The sequence below is a fragment of the Eubalaena glacialis genome, chromosome 4, assembly GCF_028564815.1.
Source record: "Eubalaena glacialis isolate mEubGla1 chromosome 4, mEubGla1.1.hap2.+ XY, whole genome shotgun sequence".
Classification (NCBI taxonomy): Eukaryota; Metazoa; Chordata; class Mammalia; order Artiodactyla; family Balaenidae; genus Eubalaena; species Eubalaena glacialis.
This window is the reverse complement of record NC_083719.1, coordinates 42965124-42981000: the sequence shown is the minus strand read 5'-3', so window position 1 is coordinate 42981000 and position 15877 is coordinate 42965124. Positions and strand designations below refer to the sequence as shown.

Sequence of the window (15877 nt, the reverse complement as noted above, 5' to 3'; positions counted from 1 at the left end):
CAAACCCAGACCCTTGGCAGTAAAAGCGCGGAGTCCTAACCACTGGACCGCCAGGGAATTAATTTCCTGTTGATCTATTTTTAAAGCTATTATTTGTAACTCCTCCAAAGGGAAAACATTTCTTAATATATTAACTGTCTTCTTTACTAGCTTCTCACCTAAGAAAATGGCTGTTGGTGTGCGAGAGACAGGAAAGAACAATGTAACTCTCACCTTCTTGTGAAGTCTCCAGAGCTCCCAGGTGAACACCCCGTCCCCTTGCTTGCCTCCTGTACACCAACACACTTCTATCACGATATTCAGCTAACACATGCCAAACACATACCACAAGTAAGTTCAATTCACTGTGGCCTTGCAATTTGGGGTCCCTGTAACTCTGGAAGTAAGGGAAGTCAGAGAATAAACAATGGCACATCTTTCTCAGGTATAAAGTGTTTAAAGGTTTCAGAAGATATTTAAACAAAAGGTGAAATCCAATGTTCACGTTCCTTTTAAAGAAAAACATGCTTCTTCAAATACATTTTTTTGCTTGTTGGGGGATCACTTGGGGCAAGAGCTTCAGATTCCCTGAGGGTGATAGTATCTCTCCACTGATTTTATGACTGTTTTGCAGGCAAAGTCAGAAGTACTAGGTAACAGTTTTCAATTTGTCTCACATCTTATGAATGAGGAGGAGAGATACCAATGGTTAACATCTGTAGAGGGTTTAAGCTTTTAGAAAACACTTTCATGTGTATTTTTTCTGGGCTTTATCACTTCTTGACTGGAACACAGAGCAGGGATTATCAACTTCCCAATTTTACAGGTTAGGAAACTGAGTTTACTAAATTTTGCTAGGGTCCTTCTGGAATCAGGGGTGAGAGGAATGAAGAAAACTCATTCTGACACTTGTTAAAGTGGTGAGGAAGACTTTATTCCAAACTATTGCAATAGGGGGTCATAACTTGCAACAGGAGAAAGCAATTGTGCTCAACTCCGAAAACAGCAAAGACATCTGGGAGTTTATTACAGCCAACAGACAAGCAGAGTGAGCGGGTTAGTGGATGGAAAATTAAGAGAAGACATTAAGGGTAGGGGGATTCCTGCTTAAAGGCAGGCCAAGGACATATATTAAAGGACTTATGTATAAAGGAATTTGATCACATATGAAAAGTAACCAGATACCAAGGGTACAGGGATGACTTAGAATTCACGCTAATACGGGGCTCTGCCCTACCAGATTCGAAAGCCTCAATGGAGGCCCAGGCGAGTAGAGGGCTCAGAGGAGCCTAGCTAAAGTTTGGACAGGGAGAGAGTCTTTGTCACTGACTACCCCATTCCTCTTTATTACCCAATCCCCATGAGGAGAGCTGGCAGGCAGCCGGGGTCGAGGGTCCAGCTCTCCCCACGAGTCAGCAATAACCGGCGGCCAGGGTTGCGGAGGCCAGATTAGGCGACCACCGGCAGAAAGTGGATCTGAGCAACACCCCCCGCACCGCACGGGAGGTGACCCCACGCTCCGCCCGTCCGCCGCGCAGCCCACTTGGGGGGCGGGCTGCGCAGGTCGGGCGGGGCGGGGCCAGAGGCGCCGATTGGCTGGCGCGCCCCGGCCTGGTGTTTCCCCGGCCCCGCCCCGTCACCCCTCACTGACCGCTCCGCCTCTGCTGCGCTCCCCAAGCCCGTGAGGCCGCGCGCAGGCGGGTCCCGCGCTGCCCCGCGGGAGGGGCCGAGCCCGTGTTCCTCCTCCCTACCGGTCCCCATCCTTAAAGCACGAGTCCGGACGCCCCGCCTGTTGGAGACGGCTCCTGGATCTGGACAGCGAGCAGCCGGGGCAGGCCAGGGCCGACCGAGGAGGGCCTGAGGCAGCGGACCCGCCGCGGCTGGCACACGAGCCTCTCGGCCCCGACTGAGTGGTTGCGGGAGCTGCGAGGGAAGGGGTCGCGGGCGCCATTGCTGCCCGTCAGAACGCCGCAGGGTCCCCGGCAGGCCTCGGCTGCTCTCCCCCGGCTGGGAGGAGCCGTCGCCAGTCCCCGGCCCGGTCTCGTGAACCGGGTGCCTAGTCTGCCGCCCGCGCCGAGACCATGTTTGACAAGACGCGACTGCCGTACGTGGCCCTCGATGTGCTCTGCGTGTTGCTGGGTACGTACGCGCCGCCGGCCGGAGGGGCGTGTGCGCGCGAGCCCGGGGTGTGGGTGCACCGGTGGGTTGCGGGTGTGTGTCCGCTGGGAGGGGACTCGGCGAGAGCCGCGGGCGGGCGTGGGGTGGGGGTGTGTGTGTGCCTGACGCGCGAGCTGTGCCGGGCGAGACGCTGGGGGCGGCTTCCGCAGCCCGGGGACCCCGCTTCGCAGCCCGCACCCCGGCTCCCGCGTGGCCGCTGCTGTTTGTCGCCCGGCGGTGCTCTGAGCCCACCCTGCTTGGACGCTGTTCACGCCTCTGCGCTCCATCCCTTGCTCTCCTGACCTCTGTTTCCCCTTCCACTCCCAGCCCGGAGGGTAGGCTCTTCCCCTCTCGGCTGTAGGGAAGCCTGGTCACTGGCTCATCAGGTTCAGTAGCGAAACAGGAGGTTTGATGCATTGGGGGTTCTCAGTAACTGGCGCCAGTGCCAGGTTTATCTTACTTGTGGGAAGCCGTTTAAATTTCCGTCTATAAAAGACTAGAACTCTCCTAATTAGAAGGTGTTACCAGCTTGTAAATTGTCAGGCTGTAAGTGGGTGTGATGATGCCAGGTTTCTGCCTATAGGTTTGAAGAACCTTGCTTTTTTGGGGCTGGAGTGGGGATGGTGTGCCCCAGACCTGCTGTGTCCTTCTCTGCACAGACCTTGCCATTGTGTAGCTTTCCATCTCCTGTGTGAGCCCAGAAGGAGCACTAGACATTTCTTTGGCTGCAGCAAATTTGGCGTTGTCTTTCTGACAGAAGAGTTCAGTTGTGGGTCTTCTGGTTGCCAGTTGCTCTTTTATTTTGACGAGAAAGAATTGAAGTCATTTGGCCAAGCGATAGGCGTTGGGAGGAGAGATTTTCACCTTTTCAGTATGTGTTGTGTAAGGCAGTATCTTTGAACTATTTATGTGTTATGGAAAAAACGACAACAAGAACACCTGCTCGATGTTTGGGTAGTCCTACTCATGGTTGAGTATCGAAGTAATGGTATTGGCAAGTTCTCAGCGTTGGTTGGAGAGCTGTGACTTTAGCATCCTAGATGCAGGTCTGCATAATGGCTTTTCAGTGATAGGAAATTTCCCCCGGTTTTAATCCGGTATTCCACTCTCTTGCCTCAAACCTGACCATTTAGGTGCTGGCAGTCTTGCCGAATTTTTACAAATTCTGTTACCTGTTTTTTGAGGAAAAATCTCTTTTTTATGAAGCATCTTTATTGTTTACGAAGACACTTACCATATAGCTCCACAGTGAATTTTAGGAATTCAGTTTAGGAAAGGGAAACACGATTTTGGAACACTATTTTTATAGAAGCACAAGTGATCCTTTCAGATGTCCGGACATATTCATAATTACATTAAATATATTCAAATTTATTTTCAGTGAAAAGCTTACCTTGGTAAAGATGTTATATTTAAAAATGTATTTTAACTTGTACTGAATGTTAGTGGAGGTTTGTTAGACTTCATTTATATTATAGTGAAGGGAGAGGAAAATGTTTAGTCATAAGTGACTGATAATTCTAATATATTGGATATTATTCTGTCATTGCCACATATTGTGTACTGTCAGAATTATATATAAACTTCCCCTTTTCCTACCTTGTGGGAGTTGGTAATTTATGAAACACACGTCATGTTTTCTCTTTGGGCCAAACACTGAACCAGGATAGACGAAACATAATACTGCTCTGAGGTAGCTCAGTGTTATTAAACAGAAAGCCATATGGTAAATCTATGTTTTGTTTTGTTTTAATTCATGTATAATGGAGGAACCTATATGCAGTACAACTTTATAAATTGTAGGTTCTTGCAGTCTGTATTTTCAATATGATGGAAACATCACATAATTGTCCTATAGAGGTAAGAGTAATTTTATTGCTGCATGGACCTGACAGTTGCAGAATTTATGACGACTCTCAAAAAAGATAAAATTGTGTTTATGATTTTAAGTATCTTTGATGGTTTTGGAAAAAGCTTGTTTTGGGGACTTATGCATTTAGTATCAGTATCAGATACTTACACCGATCTATTTGAAACACATTTTATCTGTTCTTGTGTTACTAGAGTTTTAAAGTAATTCAGTGTATTGTCAAGATAAGCCCAGAATTCCCTATTCCTAAATAGAAAGTGAAGTGTTATTTTAATTTGGTATATACGATGACATTAGATTTAACAGTATCAACACTCCATTACAAGCAGCAATGAAGGAGAACAGTGATGCTAGAGATACAGAGCATTTTCATGCTGAGTTTTGGGAGATAATATATTTTTATAGCAAACTCACCTTTCTAGTGGAGTCTAAGGGTCCACTTTAAACCAAAATTTAAATTTGGTTTTCATTCACCTTACTGACAGCAGGAGATTGGCGGCCTAAAATCGTGATAGCTCAAAGAGGGTTATCAACCTGGCATTAACTTTTTTCTTTTTCTTTGGAGAACTACAGGTGAGATTTGACTATAGCAACAAAAAGATGATTAAGCACTTCATAAGTACAGGGTTATGTGAAAGTGATTCATAATTATAATGTGAATATGTTCCAGGTTCTGTTAATGATCACCCAACATCATATAGTGTATCCATTTGATATGCTGATATTATGTGATTGTGTTACATGGCTACTTTATAATATTACAGAAGGTGACGTCTGTTGAAGTGATAGTTAAACATGCTTGTGGGGGGGTGTGTGGGTTGTGCATGCGCGCACATGTGTATACGCGTTTCTACCCCAAATCAGTGTTATCACTGCTGTGAAACATGAGTTCCTCCACATAATATACCCAGATTATTAGTTCCTTTAGTGGATCTGGTCAATTCTTGGAAGAAGAGTGAGAATTTTGAGAGATGATGTGTATTTGATTCCTTTCTGAGATGGAGCATGGTCTTGCCATCTTTCTCTGGCTCTTTTGATAATGAGTTCTATGATTGTAGAAAAGGCCATAAATACCATCTGAGCACACAAGAAAAGCTGCTCTACAGAGAATGGTAGTGGGCTGGTATGAAAGCTGTGTTTTTGCTCAATGTTTTAAACCATGTCCTGAATAAAACTTATTAGTGTTTAATTGCTGAGGGTCATTCTAGATTTTATGCACCCTGGCATTGGGCTGCCAGTTAATGGACACTGAGTCCACTAATTGATTCAGTGCACATTGATTGAAGGCTAACTCTGTTCCAAGTTCATGTTAAGTGCTAGGGATACAAAGATGAATAAGACAATCTGTGCCCTAAAGGAGTTCAGGGTCTAATGAGGGAGAAACAAACAAGAGTCACAACACATCATGATAAGTGTAATAATGAAGGTATGGAATAGATGGCCTTTGAGTACAAAGAAGAGAGTTGCTCTAGATGTGATCCATTATAGATAAAAGGGTTGTCTGTTTATTCTTAGAGATGCAGAAATGACAAAAATTACCTAGGACTACTCTTAGAATCTTTTTTTTTTTCTTCCTCAACTTGATATAGGGCAGTGGGAACCCAAATAAGTACCTGTGTTTATGACTTTTTTGCAGGTTCTCATGATGCCTAGAAGATTTGGGTGGAACTGGCAAAACCTTTTTATGTGCCTGTGTTTTGCTGGGTGGCGGTCATTTGGAATATCCTTCTGTATTGTATATTCTCCTTTTGCCCCTTCAGATCTTTTCTCCACCCTGCTCTTGCTTTTTGGTTTCTGGTTGGCTTTGACCAATGGGACAAGAGCAGGAGGCCTGGAAGAGCCAGTTTACTCCTGCTGGATTTGTGTTGCCAGAGCTGTTCTGTGTTTTGTGAGTAGGTCACAGCTTCTATTCAGTGGCCTTCTGTGCCAGCCAGCTACAGTTACAGATCTTTCTGGGTTCTGGTAACCCTTTACTTGCCCCTTTAGGCCTAGAGATGATAATGACTTCCTCATGTTGCTGGTGTGGGAGTAGTCCACCATCCCCTGCTGCTTTCCCTAAACCCTGCCTATACTTTTGAAGATGATTCCTTCATTAAATTCTCTCTTGAAAACCTTATTTGGATGTGCTGTTTTCTCTCCAGGGCCCTACTGATAATACTCATGTTATGTCCAAACAGATCTGAGGTAACTTCCCTTTCTGCACTTGACACCAGTTACAGTTTCCCATAATAGCAGGTGATACAGCAACTCATGGGCCCCAACATGGGCTTTCTCGGAATGGAGGGGGTCATGGTTACCTCAGCATGCTGCAAATGTGGTCTCGTCATTATGCCAAATCAGAGTCAATAAATTTAGGGGAAAATGTGGCAGCAAAAAACATTGGCAGCCATAGGTGGTTGTGGAATCCCTGTTACTTATTCTTCTCCAGTAATTGTGCTGACATCATCCTGCCCCTTAACTAGTACCCCTCAAGAGTGCTCCCTTTCCTGACCCTGATTCTGGGCCCCTTTCTCAAGGAAAAATCAAATACTTAATGAAAGAGTCTCACTTGCTAAATAGTCTGCAGCCTTCCCTTTTCTCCTAACATTTATTTGTTCATTCACTCATTATTGGGTGAATTCACTCATGTATTGTTTCTTATCTAGTAGGTGCTGGGCATTCTGTTAGATACCAAAGAGGTAAATAAATAAATAGGACATAGTGCCTATCCTACTTGCCATTTCAACTTCTGTTAACTTCTATTCAGCAAACTTCTTTTGCTTCTGATGAAAGTTTACTGTGCTTGTTTCTCTGTTTTATGTAACTGTTCTCTTTCCTCTCAGCCACAGAGAGAGAGAAGGAATCTCAAAAGATGAACAAAAATTTGTCAAACTGGCATATTCTTGGGTCAGACTGGCCTCCTGTTGCAAGGCTTTTTCTACCTTTAAATGGCTAGTTTGGAACAAAAGCAGAGGCCTGGAGGAAATTGATAGTATTTGGCTCTAGTTGGTTTTATACAGTTGACTTTAAACTTAAATTTACCTTGCTTGGAATAGAGTATGGAAATATTCAGAGAGCATTCCCCTCTATAACTTTTATGAAAAGTAATTTTTTCCTTTATATTCTTTTTGAATTACATCCTTTTGGAAACTCATGGACATGCTATGAATCTTTATTAATTTCTTTCTTGTTTAGTCATTTTTGGCTGAGTTCTACCAAAGTTTCCTATGTGTTACTTAGCTTGTGGAATTATTCTAATTCTTTTTGATAAGAAATTAAAGTTTAAATTGTTACTGTTTACCCTGCTAAAAAAGAAGTTGGTTGTAAGTCATTAAACACCCACATTTTAAGTGAACCAGTTAACGTGTAGCTTCAGTTTTATGGAAAGGAATTTGGAGTGTTAATTGTTTGTTTCCTCCTAATTTAGGTGGCTTAATTCAGCATATGAGATGGAAATATACAGTCTATATAATAAGCTAGTTAGGGATTATATGGACACTGTCTTGCCTCTTTTTTTATTTTCTTTCCGAAAAAGCATTCATTCAGATATTATGAGCAGTGGTTACAAGTAACTTTCTTCTTTCTTTTTGGCCCTCTTCTTTTTCTACTTACCTTATTTTTCATTTTCACTTTTTCCACTCCAGCCTGCTTTCCTTCTTCCCTTCAACCTTCTTGCTGTCTAGGTTTAAAGCCCAGATGGCTCAGAGTTGTTTTTTACTTAACTGAAACTAGTCTAACATTGGGAATGACTTTTTCTTTAAAACATTAGATAGACAGCACAGTCTAGTGACGGACTCTGGATCCAGACTGCCTAGGTTCACATTCCAGCTGCTCCATTTACTAGCTGTGTGACCTTGGGCAAATTTCCTCTTTGTGCCTCTGTTGCCTCAGCTGTGTAATGATAAAAGTACCTACCTTGTATGGTTGTTGTGAGGCTTAAATGAGTCAATATATAAAGGGCTTAGAGCAGTGCCTTGCACTTAATGTCCACAATATGTCTGTCAAATAAAATTAATCATCTATAATCCTACTATAACAACATCATTATTTTAGTAAAAATAACATCAACATCGTTTTGTAATAGGGACAAAAACACAAACTTTAAACCGTTTCCCATGAGTACTCATGGAATGTCTTTGAAGCTTACAGAACATCTTGAAATAGTAGTGTTTTATCAGTCACATGTAAAAACCACATATATGATCTTCAGGTAGTGGTAATCCCAGCTATGGTAGAAATCGATCTGTATAGTCTGTGGTAGAATGTAATTAAACAAATGGAAAAACTGTTACTTTATACAGTGGTTAAGTCCTGAATTTCAACTTAATCAAGAAAATGGAGTTAGCCACACTCTGGTCACCTTCACTGTTTTTATTGCCCAGGCCTTGGAAATGATTGAGTGACCATGTAAAAGAGTAGACTTAATATTCCTAAATTTTTTGAATGACCTTAATTGTGCATCCTCATTTGTGTAAATTCTATTGTTTGAATTCCTATCTGCAGTTAAGCAGGCAGCAAAGAAAAAGCTATTGTGTAATACCTCTTCATACCCCCTCTCCCTCTTACCCCTGTTTTTCCAATCAGGTTTTATTTATTTATTTATTTGCTTGCTAGCTTGCTTGCCGTGGCACGCGGCTTGTTGGATCCTAGTTCCCTGACCAGGGATCGAACCGAGGCCCCCTGCCGTGGAAGCGTGGAGGCCTAACCACTGGACCTCCAGGGAATTCCCTCAGATATTTATTTTGATATATGTTTACCTGATACTATTTTTTATGTTGTGTTTAACACAGTGTTAAGTTTTTAAAATATCTGACTTTGCAACATCCTTCATTTATTTATTTATTAGCTATTATGTGCTAAGTACAATGCTAGGAGCTGTAATAATCACTGTGAAAAAGATAGGTAAGGTCTCTATACTAATATATAAGACAATTACAGATGTTTGTGAATGCCATGGAAGAATGAAAACAAGGTTAGAAGAGTGAGATGTTGGGGGGTGGCAATCTCAAGGAAGGCTTCTCTGATGAGGGCATTTTTGATTTCAGATTTAAGGATGAAAGTAAGTTGGTCATGGAGGAGCTGCAAGAAGATGATTCCAGGCATAGGGAAGAGCAGGCGTTGAGGGCTAAAGGGGCAAAGGGCATTTGTAACAGAAAAGAGGCCAGTGTGGCTGGAATATAGTATGTATCCATGATATTCTTAATAGTGAATTTTGTAACTTATTTCTAAATGTCAGAGTGGGTAATAATAGTAACTGACATTTACTTAGTGCTCACTAGGCCCTGTGTGGCTGTGAGGTCTCTAAAAAACCCACTCACGGAGGATAGCTTGTTCATCTTCATTCTGTAGATGATGGAACTAAGGCCTAGAGTAGTTGGGAAACTCCCAGTGTAACTCAGGTAAGAAGTGGTATGGTTGGGAATTGGGAAATGCGTTTTTAAGGATTATAGCTTTTGAATTCAGATTGACTGGTCCAGATTTCAGAAATGAAGAGGGTGAGGAATGAAGGATTGAGGGAATTAATTGGCTGTAAAAGCAGTGGTTTTTAGGTGGCCTAAATGTTTTATGACTATATTCTATATGGTGTGGCTGCAGAGTCAGTTTCTGCTCATCATGTTTTGAGCGTGTGTCTGCTGTCCAAAGGAGGCACTTTAAGTTTTCATAAGTCAAACGCATAATAACTACTAAGAGTTTGCTAGGAGGGTATGTCATACTGGAAGGTGTAACTGATTTGCCCTGTTCAGTAGCATACCCACAGACTTCTTCTTCAAATACGTTGTTGTCGTAGGCATTTCTACCCAGTAAAAGAAGACCTTTGTCCTTCATTGCATTTCACATGAGTCATGTGTATAGAGTTCAGAGTCACCTTTCGTAACTCATTCCAGCAGATATAGTTAGAGCCTCATGGTTTAGTTCTCAGTTGTCACTGCTTGGAAATGTTTCCTGAGTCTTTTTTCAGGGTGGAGTGCCCAGGAAAATGACATATAGGAAATGTGTAGCGGATGAGCTCTTGAGTTAATTGGCAGCTTGTTAAGCCAGGTTCTGCCTTGCCTTTTGGTTCATTTACGTCAGCAGGAAGAGAGATGGGTTGGCTGCTTAGGTGCTTGAGGTAAATGAGAAGAAGAGAAGAAAAACGTTCTTTATTGAATGAATAAATGAGCCTTTGGTAAATGTTTTACATAAACTCATGAATCATCACAGAACTGTATGGTATTAGCCTATGGTATTAGCCTCATTGTATGCCCTAGCACTGGTAATACAAAAATGGGTGAAAAAATAAAACAAAACCCATGGATCTCAAATAGCTTCTTGCTTACTCTGGAAGACAGACTCATAACAATGACAATACTGTATGGTAAGTTGAGTGCCTGATATGTCACAGCACTTAGGTTACTAAGAGTGAGTGAGATAGGGTCTCCATCCCCAAGAGGTACACAGAACACTGTAAGGGGAGAGAAGTAGGAATCTGAATGAAGTCTGTCTGTATTTCAAAATAGTTTCTCCTGAGACCACTGCTTTTACTTTCCAGCAGAGGTACTGTAAACCTTTGGGAACATCACTCTTGGCTAGTGCTAAATTCTGGAAATAATTCCTGTAGATAGTTCAGAATCCATCTATATTACTGGGTGGAAACACTGTAATACCGGTGCTTAGGAAGTGCGTGGCACATGGTAGGCATTCAGATATTTGTTGCCTGAGTGAGTAGGCAATAGACTTGAGGCAGCCACTCTTCTGGGGTTGGAATTTTCACTCCATCTATTACTAACTGTACGACATTGGGCAGGTTGCTTCAACTCTCTATGAGTTTTGTCATCTAATGTGGAAAAAGATGATGATAATAGTGTCTTCCTCATAGTGCTGTGAAATTAGATGAGATAATGTATGAGACAGTGTATGTGAAGTGTTCAGCGTATTCCTTGCCTGTGCTATTGTTGTTATCATTATCATTGTTAAGTTAATAAACCAATTTAGTACCACTGACCCAGTCTGTTATTTAAACTTGATACCATGTGCTGGTGACTTTTCTTTTGGAACATTATTTAGTGTAGTTCTAGCTTCAGTTTAAGCAGCATTTAAATTGGAACCTGGTTCATATTTCAGTTTTTAGTGTCCAGATCACTATGGGAGATGTTTTGATTACTTCTAACCTGTTTCTTTCTGGAATCAGATACCTTACTCAGATCTTCTCGTTTTACTTCTAGGTAAGCAGTATTCCCACAGCTCATAGACAAAGTACCCAAACGAATGTTTGTGGTTGTAGAGAGAAGAGCAGTCTAGAAATAGGAATAAACAAAGGTGTGTGTGAAGTGGGAATGGCATGGTTGAGATAGTCATAAGTTCACTTAGTACTCACATTTTAAAACATGAAGATTTTATTTCTTGAATATAAACTGGTCAAAAGCTAATAACTTGCAATACAGGTTGAAGTACAGCTGCAATACAGCTAAACATAACCAGTTCTTAGAACTTCTCTTGATCAATAAGAATTTTTCCTTTTTTTCTTTCCATAGAGTTTTAAAAATAAATGTATATAGTGATCACATCCATCTGCAGTGTTCTTGGATAGTCCTAATTTTAGGTAACAGTCTTCTTCATAGAGGCAGTTTGTTAAATGTATGACTAAATGTAATTTAAAGTCATACTTTTATAATATTTTTCTTAAAAAAACTATTAAACCACACTTTTTCAAATGACATTCCAATTTGATTTAGAAAATATACCTAGCATGGTTATGCAGTGCAGCAGAAGCAAGTGACATTTATTGTATTTTACTTTTTTTAAAATGGCATTGATACAAGAGAGGAATTTTGAATATGCTCCTTCTCAAATATTGTCTGTGTCTAACCCAGTGGCCCAGTTGGAGAAAAGGTCTCTTAATTTGTGATGTTATCAAAACTTGTTAGGCAAGTTATGGGTAATACTCAACTTTATAGCTAGTGTTGGATATCTGCATTAATATGAGAGAGATTCTAAGTTCTGCCATTGAATATAGTTTAATTACTAACCAAATCTAATAAATAAATAAATTACCTTTTAAGAAGATAAGTTTTTGCATTAGGATTTGACATTGTGGATGATTTTTCACTGAATAACAATTTTGTTTATGTAACTTTTTTTAAAGGGTTCAAAGTGTGGTCTGGTAGTGAAAGAGGTTGGCTTGGAAGTCAAATTCTAGTCTTGCTTCTGCTACTCTCTCTGATCACATGGGCAAGATCACTTGGGCTCCTTCGTCTACTTATATGTAAAGTATAGTGAGAATAATGTCTGCCTTGCCTATCTCTCCGGATCATAGGGGTGAGCAAACCTTGCTTATTAAGGAGAGTCAGTAGCTGCAGAATATATTGGAGCAGTTGATACCACTGGACTCAGGGTAGGAAAACAAAGAGCACATGGTAAATGGGACATTTTGAGCAACTGCAGCAGACTTGCAGGAGATCAATTATAAATCTAGCCTGGCCATGAAGGCAGTGAGTGTTGTCAGCAGAAAATAGGAAAAAGCTGAAGACTGATTGAAGTATTCAGGAAGTAGTGATATAGGAAAAATGGGCCCTGATACAAAGTAATGTAGGCCCCCTGCTTGAGTCTCTTCTTTTGCCACACATAGGTATATGACTTTATCAGTGACCAAATGGCTCATGAAATCTTGCAACTAGTTGGTTACTCTTATGTCAGCCATATTGTGAGAAATGGTAACATATGCTACCTTGAGAAGCCAAAGCAAAATATAATTTGGTCAGACTCACTGAAATTTCAGTGAAGGGAGATTTTCAGGTTTAAAAAAGATAAAGAATAATGTTCACCTACTATCAAATTAAAAAGAAAAAACGAAAAAAGAAAGAAACCACAATTCTAACCGTCTGCTTAGTATCAGGAGATTGTCATCTGTATCAACAGCAATTTGTCTTCGGCTAAGACTATCAAATTCTTTTGGCAAAGATCTGAAATGCCAGGGGAATGTCTTCTAACTTTATATCCACCTGTGCTATATTCTATTCCAGTGACTTGCAGAATAGTAAATAGGAGAGAGATGTTCTTTGAAATAAAATAATAACATAATCTAGGATTATGTTTCTGTTTTCCTCAGTACTAGCCTTGCAGTTTGTTAGCCAGTTAATGATTGGAATGGTGAGACCTTAATGTTACTGTTTAGCTGTAGCTGGCAGAATGATTCATTACTACGTAGGGCATTGGGATATAGCTATCATTGAACAGTTAAGGAATTTCGTCTATCCTGTAGCCCTGGAAACCCACCACCAATTAGAAATATGTACATCATAATTAAAATACCATGGCCGAAGTTGTAAGAAAATCTTGACAAAATTGAGTCCTATTTAAGAGTTATATTTTTTGTTTGCTAATAATTTAAAACTTACACTTAAAAACATTGAGTAGTTGTGACTGAAATTTTAAACTCATAAGCCTCTGTAGCCCAAAGGCCCTGATGTTGGCTTTGGCTAACTTAATGTCTTCTGATAAAAAGGGAGGCAAAGAGGAGAGTGAGGAAAAGGAACGTTTACAAAAACGAAGAAGTAAATATTGCTATAGTCTGTCTTTACCTTCCAAGAGGAAGTCAGGAGAGGGTGAAGCTTCTTTGAGAGGAAGAGGGCCAGTAGGATTAATCATGAGGATGTACCTCACAAGGCCTGAGATTGCTGCCCAGTACAGAGACTGTAGTGGAGGTTCTGATTTTCAGTTGGATAAATCTAAGGGTCACATTTATAGTGATTTAAATTTCCTGAAGTAAGGAATTTGTCCTTTAGATTGATCAACTATAATTCAACCTATGTTTAGGATTTACTAGGAAAAAAGCAGATTGCTGGAAAAATTTTGTTATAGTTACCCTTACTTCATGTCCTCAGACTTTTCATAATTAAGAATGAAATATTGAGATTGGAGGGGAATTTCCTGGCGGTCCAGTGGTTAGGACTCGGCTCTTTCACTGCCGTGGCCTGGGTTCGATCCCTGGTTGGGGAACTAAGATCCACAAGCTGCCCAGTGTGGCAAAATCAATCAATCAATCAATCAAATTTTTAAAAAAGGAATGAAATATTGAGATTGGAAGACAGCATAACTTGGTTGAATATTTTGTAAATTAAAAGCAGAAGAGTTTGAAATTTTGAACTGTCAGGTACATCAAACAGAATTGTGGCAGAAATGTTATAGCTCATATAGGGGCTAGCCATAGGCATGTTTTAGTGTATTATCTGAATATAATTCAGAAGAAGGTGTTTATGTTCTAGGAGATAAAGACATATTAATACTGTGTATAATAAAGGGGGTGAATGGGTACTTTTTGAGGGGGCTAGCATCATATCTGTGCAAACTATAATTACTCAAAATAAGAGGGGAATGGACTATTGTATTATTTTAAAGCAGTTTAAATGTAGGGTGTTACTTTGCAATTTCAACAGAACTTTATTAAAATATTTTGTATGTTATCAAGATACTAAATAAGTTTCCATTTATTTTTACTAATGTATAAAATTTTACAGAATTATATTGATAGGATGCATAAAAGTTAAAGAATATGGACACTGGAAACATACTGGTCTGAGTTTGAATTCTAGTTCTATCACCTACCATTAGGGTAAATCACCCAAGTTGACAGCTTCAGTTTCTTTATCTGAAAAGGACTGGGTCTTCATCTGTATGTTCTCCTTGGCTGTTGATGCAATGTCCACTACATAGTAGGCATTTGTTTATTCCAGTAATATTAGTTCTTCACATATTATGTGCTAGGCTCTGTCTTAGGCAGTGGAGATGCATATAATCACACAAATAAATATAAAAATGAACCAATAAGTGCTATGAAGGAGAGGTATGGGTACTATGAGAGTTTATAAAAAGGGTTTTGAATAAGGAGGATAGGGTAGCTTTTTAAAATGATGACTTTGGCTGCAGGGAGGAATAATAGATTGAAGCTGGAAAAGAATGGATTTAGGGAGATCAGTTAGGAGGCTGTTGCAGCCGTCCAAATGAGATAATGGTAGTGAAAGTAAAGAGGTGCTGGTGGAAATGGAGAAAAGTTTGAAGGGATTTGTGAGGTATCTGAGAGGTAAAATGGACAGGTTTTGGTGACATATTGAAAGTGGAAAGTCAGAGAGAGAGAAATGTCAAAGATAGTTCTGAAAGTTCTGGCTTGCATAATTGGATAGATGTTGGTTTCTGTAATAACTGAGCTGGGGAGCACTAGGAGAGAACCCATTTGAGATGGGAAGGGGGATGGAGATGAGATAGTGAATTGGGTTTTCAGCATGTTGTGTTTAAGGTGCCTTTGAAATTTCCAAGAGGAAGTATCAAGTCCTTGTTTGGATAAATGGGTCGAAAGCTCAGAGGAACTGTCTGACTTTTGGGAGTCATTGGGCATATTCATGGTAATTGAAGTCATGAGAATTGATGAAACCTCAGGCAGAAGTTATAAAGTGAAAAGGAAAGAAGGTTTAGGACTGAGCTATGAGAAACACCAACTTTTTAGATTGGTTGGAGGAAATGAAAAATACCAAGACTGAGAGGGAGGGAACACTTTAAATACCAGGAGAATGTTTCTGGAAAGCCAAGTGAAGAGAATGCTTCAAGGAGAGAGTGGTAACAATGTCTACATTCTCCTGAAATGTAAGTAAGATAACACTTGGAAAGTGTCCATTGGGTTTAGTTACACAAAGGTCATTGATAACCTTATGTAAAGCCATTTTTAAATTGGGGTGGGCTGGAGGCTTCCCTGGTGGCACAGTGGTTAAGAATCCGCCTGCCAATGCAGGGGACACGGGTTCAAGCCCTGGTCCGGGAAGATCCCACATGCCACAGAGCAACTAAGACCGTGTGCCCCAACTACTGAGCCCGCGAGCCGCAACTACTGAAGCCCGTGCCCCTAGAGCCTATGCTCCACAACAA

At 40.8% G+C, this 15877-nt stretch overlaps 1 protein-coding gene across 2 annotated transcripts in view; it reads left to right on the top strand.

Moving 5' to 3' along the window:
- The first annotated feature begins 1651 nt into the window (after positions 1–1651).
- The window catches only part of PLPP1 (phospholipid phosphatase 1), a 121500-nt gene continuing 107274 nt past the window's right edge, over positions 1652–15877 (top strand). For both annotated transcript variants that reach the window (XM_061189263.1, XM_061189262.1), the window contains exon 1: positions 1652–2118. In XM_061189263.1, coding sequence (XP_061045246.1) covers positions 2061–2118 — 58 coding nt within the window. In that variant the 5' untranslated portion in view covers positions 1652–2060. The remainder of the gene's footprint in view (positions 2119–15877) is intronic.